This window comes from Tiliqua scincoides, chromosome 4 (assembly GCF_035046505.1).
Source record: "Tiliqua scincoides isolate rTilSci1 chromosome 4, rTilSci1.hap2, whole genome shotgun sequence".
NCBI classification, from domain to species: domain Eukaryota; kingdom Metazoa; phylum Chordata; class Lepidosauria; order Squamata; family Scincidae; genus Tiliqua; species Tiliqua scincoides.
In genome coordinates this window covers 178,549,651-178,555,500 of record NC_089824.1, presented here as the reverse complement: position 1 = coordinate 178,555,500, position 5,850 = coordinate 178,549,651, and the positions used below count along the sequence as shown (strand labels likewise).

Genomic DNA, 5,850 nt, shown 5'->3' with positions numbered 1-5,850 from the left:
TTACTGAATCCAACAGGTCACTGTGTGCCAGCTGGCTGCTGAGGACCACATAGTTGAATTTCTTACAGGACTCTGAAATGCAAGGATCAGAACAGGAAAGAAGGGTACAACAGGATAAATTCAAGTTATTTGATTTTTCTCTGTAAACCGCTTTGTGAACTTTTTGTTGAAAAGCAGTATATAAATACTGTGAATAATAATAATAATTAATATTTATCCTCTGCCCAATCCAATGGCTTGTTCTACTTTGTCCTTAAATATCACCAAGGAGCAGCTGGGAAAATGGATAGGAGCAAAAGCACTGGCAAAACATTTAATCCCCATCAGTCACTGAGCTAATACAGGTTTCTAACTTATCCATGAAAGCAAAAGGCATTCTAACAAATCTTTCTCTAAGCTAAATAATACTCAGTTCCTTCAGGAGCCTTTCCTAACATTTGAATTTTGGACCTATTACTTTGATAGTGCTCTCAAGTGCATTCTTTCCAGCTTCTAAACATCTCTCAAACTATGATGCTCAGAACCGAATGTGGCCCTCCCTGAGAGGGAAACTGGATTTGATTTAATGTCTTGTGGACCTCATTGCTTTTTGTAAGTGGTTTTTGTTGTTTACTACTAACCATGAGGAAACTCTGAACACACTTCTACAGGAGGAAAAAAGGCCTCTGGACTGTTCTGAAAAATACTCCTATCCAGACCTAACAGTTTACTAAGTACCACTTTCAGCAAGTAAAAGGAAAAAATATATATAAATCAGTGTATGTAAGCCATTAGAATAGGGACAGTTTACTAGAGGCCTAGGGAGATAAACCTAACTCTTGCTCACCACATTTAGTCTCTCTTGCAATAATAATATATTCTGCTGCTGGTGATTAAATTAAGACCCTGTTGTCCCTGGCAGCAGCATGATGCTGGGAGTCACATCACTGCATTCCCTCTTCTTCCGCAAAGACTTACTGTGGCTCCCAAACACCTGAAGAGTTTGGGAGCTGCTACAGTACACCATCCTGGCTCTTAAATGCAAGCAAGAGGATCATAAACTCATCTCTTGCAGTGTGAACAGCAAGATTGCCTTTAGCAGAGCCTCCCTTCATCTCACCTGTGCACTTATATGTACAAGCTAAGATGCAGAACAGACAAGTTGGTTTTACCAAAGCTGCTGTTAATAGGGTAGGCATACATGCAGAGAGAGATTGGAGTTCTTTGCCCATGTCTTTGCTGTAGTGGGAATAAGTCAGTGTTGTAATTCTTACTCAGATGATACCTAGATAAATGTATATCTTGTCTTTGTATGGTGCCTTGAGTCTGTGACAGAACATAGCATTATTAGATCTCCCACCTGGGCACTGACCAGACCCATATGGACTTGGCTAAGATTTCAACAAGGCTGTTTTATCATGTGCCCTACCCAGAGCAGTGATTCTCAAACCTTTTAGCACTGAGACCTACTTTTTAGAATGAATCTGTCAGGACCCACCAGAAGTGATGTCACTAACCTGGCAGTGATGTCCTGGCTGGAAGTGACATCACCTACCTAGTGGCTATGTACCCTGTATTTTCAGCTCTGTATTTTCAGTGGCATCTGAGCAGGTGCTACATGACCAACCTGAAATTGGCTCACAACCCACAGTTTGAGAAATGCTGACCTAAGAAATAGCATGTTTGCTTCCTTACTGCAGTACCAGGGAATACCTCAGGAGGGCATGACATAGCAAAACTACTTTGATACAACTGTAACAGGGGCTGTTTATTTTTTTTATAGCTTACAGTTTAATTGCATGAACAAATTGTTTAGGAACTTAAAAAAAGCTGGTAGGTGACATTCAAAAAATGTCATAGAACTGAAACAGTAGTAAAAATAAATTACAGTATTGCAAAAATGTATTTACCACATAAGCTTTCACTAATTCCATTCTATACAGATTTTACATGTTTACAGTTGACCATTAAAAAGAAAAAAGTTAAACACACACATATGCAGGCAACACAATATACGAACAAAGGCACTGCCAGCAGTCATCTGCACTTCTTAAGGTGGGGCCTACGCTAATTCATATCTAAGGCTTTTGCTCTGCCACAGATCAAGTGGCTCCGTTCTCATTCACAATCTGAGCTTCACTATTTCTCTTTTACACCCCATTTCTATATAATCTTTAAATACACAAGCACACACCGTCCCTCCTGTATTGTTTTGGAGGCCTGGTCAGCAGCATTCACATAAATTGCATAAGAAGCCATGCCTTCTGTTAAAATGTTCAAGACATGCCAGGATGGGGGAGAAGAGGAGAAAGATGAAGGGTGCAAGTCATTGAAAGCTGTTTAAAAACAATACTTAACATTCCCAGGGAGAATAAGCCAGTGACTCACAAAAAATATGCCTTCAGTTCTCTCTCGTTGGTACCAGTTTGAAGAACTCCTGAGGTCCTTCCTCATTTTGCTAGACCAGTCATTTGTTTCTGCAGTACTTGTGAAGATTTTGAGTGCTTTATCCTCTAGGTTCAACATTTGCATGTGCTTCTCTGGTTATGTTCCTTGAGTGCCCTTGATCTTATCTGGTGTGATAAGCTCTTTCAGTTGTAGTGGACAGCTCACACCCAACCCTGTTCTCTCCCAGGAAAGGAAGCTAACCCTCTTTCACTGTGTTCTGAGGACTCTACAAAGGACACTGTCCAAGCAAGTCTAGCTCTGATCTATGGGTACTGGTTCTGACCACCAACCATGGTATTCTGAAAAGGAGTTGGATGAAAGTGACAATCTACATGTGAATTGCATCCTTGCTTGACAGCTCTATGGGAAAACATCCATCCTCATTTCAGTCCAGGGCAAAGTATCCTGAGATTTGTTTGGGGTGCTTTTGAACCAGATGAGGTCCCCAGTGAAGCGACTCTCCCCTCTCCATACACACACAACGTGTGTGCACTACCAGCTCACACTTAAGCTCCAAAGGGGAAATGTCTTAAACCTGGTTTTGTTAAGTCAAACTTGCATTGAAATACACACAAGAGGGGTGGGGTGTGGTGAGAACAAATAAATACAATTCCTTTGTCTCACAAAGCCACTAACTGCGTAGGAGACAAAGACTGCAGTACTTACAAAAGTTTTTGTTTTTTTTCCAGCTGTGTCCTAGTGCCACAGGTATTAAGTAGAATCCACTTACTTTCTTAGAAATGTCATGTGTCATAGTCACAGCTGCCTGAGCACTTTTCTGTGAGACAATCCCACACAGCTGAGGGCTGAATGATGCAACCACTGGGGAGGGCCATGGGTGTGGATCTTTCCCCCAGTTTCCACCTCCCCCTTTCTGCAATTGCAGCATTCAGATGCAGCCTCCAGCTGCGTAAGATCCCCTTGCAGGAAGGCAGCTCCTAGGCAGTGTGGCACCATTGGAGGTGATGAAATGTGTAAGCACAAAGTTTTGTCCAAGACAAAAAGTAGCACAGAGTCATTTTGTTTTGCCTGTATTGCTAGACAATTAAGTGCTCTCTTCTCCTGCTGCAGTGCTGCATCAGCTTTTGTTTTCCAGTATTACATGGAAGAGCCTCAGAACACAGAATGGAGAAAGACAAAGAACACGACAACATGCAGTACATTCAGGAATGAACCCATTAATGACCTCCACAGATCCCAACACCTTCAGTGTGGAAGGGGGTGGGGCTGGACAAAAAATGATTCCTGATCCCTATACTCACTCTCTGAAAGCTCTTGGAGTTCTTAGCCTTTGTAATATCAGAACTGAGCTAGCTGGTTGTGACATGCAACTTTTATCAGGTTATGCAGCCTGCAGCTTAAAAATCCAGGGGTAATGAAGGGGATCAGCAGGCTGAACAGCCACAGGAATGCAGCTTATTCCCACAGTCCACTACGTATGTTCCAGAACAGAGACAGCTCAAGGTAAGTTCTGTTCTCCCCATGGTCTTGGTGTAAGTTTTCAACTAGCAATGACTGACATTTCAAAATTTAGCGCTAGGAGGCATTCAACATGACTTATATCAGGCCTGACTTTTACTGGATCACAGGAAACTGCATTAGCAATAGTGAGGCTGACTGGGGGGGGGGCATAACCAAGAACACAACCCTCCTGAGTTGCTAGAAAGCAAAAGAAAAGCAGACCTTTTCCCCCTGAGAAAATACAAGCTCAAGGCCAAAGCACTCTAAAGCTCATCAAGACCTGCTGTAGCTCTACAGCCTTCTTGGCAACAGTTTAGTTAATTCTCCTCATACTGTGCAATAGTTTGTTTGGCATCCTCTACAGTGTCCACCACACACACATCAGAACAATATTCCATGTGCTGATGCGGTACTTCTGACAGCACACATGATAATATGACCACAGGGAGCACATTCATTGCACTTGTGCCACATATACACAAATCCGCAGGCGAGGTATTGGGGTGGCAGGAGAAGGAAGATAGACAGCAGTTTTGGTCTGGCCCTTAGCATTTATACTATAAGCAACCCAGTTCCTTGGGCATTCAGCACTTACTGCCATGTTTCCTGGCTGTGCTGTTCAGTATCACCATGGCAGAAGGAGAAGCAGCGTTCACTTTTTTGGTTTCTGGAGGGCCAGTGGATTGAAATGTTAAATTTTCCAGACTACAGTTACCAGTTCTGATCACACCTTGGACAGCAACCAATCAAAAAAGTGTCCTGAGGAAAAAAACCTTTTTTTGTTTTTCAACACTTAAATAATTGTTTAGTTTATCACTAGCGACTCTTCTGTGTTTGCTTATCCAGGCTTCCCATTTGCTTCTTTCAAGGCTTCCTGCAGTTTTTGTTTGAACTTGTCGTACTTTTTCTGCACTTGCTGGATTTTATCCTTTTCTTCCCTCTCTAGTATCACAAGGAAATTCTGTAGTTCCGGAATTGAGAAGTCATCCCACTGTAAAGGAAAACACACACAGTTGAGACTGGCCTACAGAAGATGCGTGTTTTCTTTCAAGCATATGAGGGCTGTTCAATACAGGCTGCCCAATTGACATGCTTTTGCCAAGAAAGTACTACCAAGTAATATTTTCTTTATTCTGATATCCTTGGAGAAAGATGGGATCAAAATACACTCTTCCATTTTTATCAATACATTCACTATGAGAATTTTCACTTATCAATACTACACATGTTAAAACCATCCTGCTTTATCAATACCAAGATTTTCCAATATAAGGCCTTGGAATGGGGGTGGGTGGGTCCATGTTCCATTTTATCCAGTGGGTAGACCATCCCTCTGCTTTGAGCTCTAGTGATACAGAAGGGGATGAATTTGCCTTGCATTCCCAGGAAGGTGCTTCAAGAGGTCAGACTGAATTTTGGATTTCTCCACCCTGTTATGTCCAGACAGTCCCCTTTCTCTGATGTGCTCCTTGGGGATTTAGAGGAAGCTCCCTTCAGGACTCTTATAGGCCACAGTACAGTTCCAGGAGAGGCTACCTCCTTCCTATGAGACACATTGCCCAATGGGTAGCACATCCCCATGCTTTCAAGACGTGTATAACACTCCCTTTTACAGTGTATCTGTTTTTGTGCTGTGTTTCTACAAACTACTGAATTTGGGTCCTAATAGAAGAACAAGAAAAAACATGGAAAAGGTAGAAAAAAGGTGAAAAATAAGAGAATTACAGGCCAGTACTGAGCGTCCTGGTGCCCAAGGCAGCAGCAGCGCCAAAATGGCTGCTACTGTATCCTATGGACGTTGGGCAGCCATGGGTGGCTCCTTACACCTCCTTGGGGACATTTGTCCCCTTCCCCCGAGTAAGGGAAGTGGTGAAACAATGGGGCTACTCAACTCTGCACTGGCTATTTAGCTGGCACAGTGTAAAGTAGTCCCATGTTGGGCCAAAAGGCCCAATGTGGGGC

At 42.7% G+C, this 5,850-nt stretch overlaps 1 protein-coding gene across 2 annotated transcripts in view; it reads right to left on the bottom strand.

Annotated features, from left to right (window-relative positions):
- Positions 1 to 1,568: 1,568 nt before the first annotated feature.
- The window catches only part of RASSF5 (Ras association domain family member 5), a 96,606-nt gene continuing 92,324 nt past the window's right edge, over positions 1,569 to 5,850 (bottom strand). For both annotated transcript variants that reach the window (XM_066625418.1, XM_066625419.1), the window contains one exon: positions 1,569 to 4,879. In XM_066625418.1, coding sequence (XP_066481515.1) covers positions 4,727 to 4,879 — 153 coding nt within the window. In that variant the 3' untranslated portion in view covers positions 1,569 to 4,726. The remainder of the gene's footprint in view (positions 4,880 to 5,850) is intronic.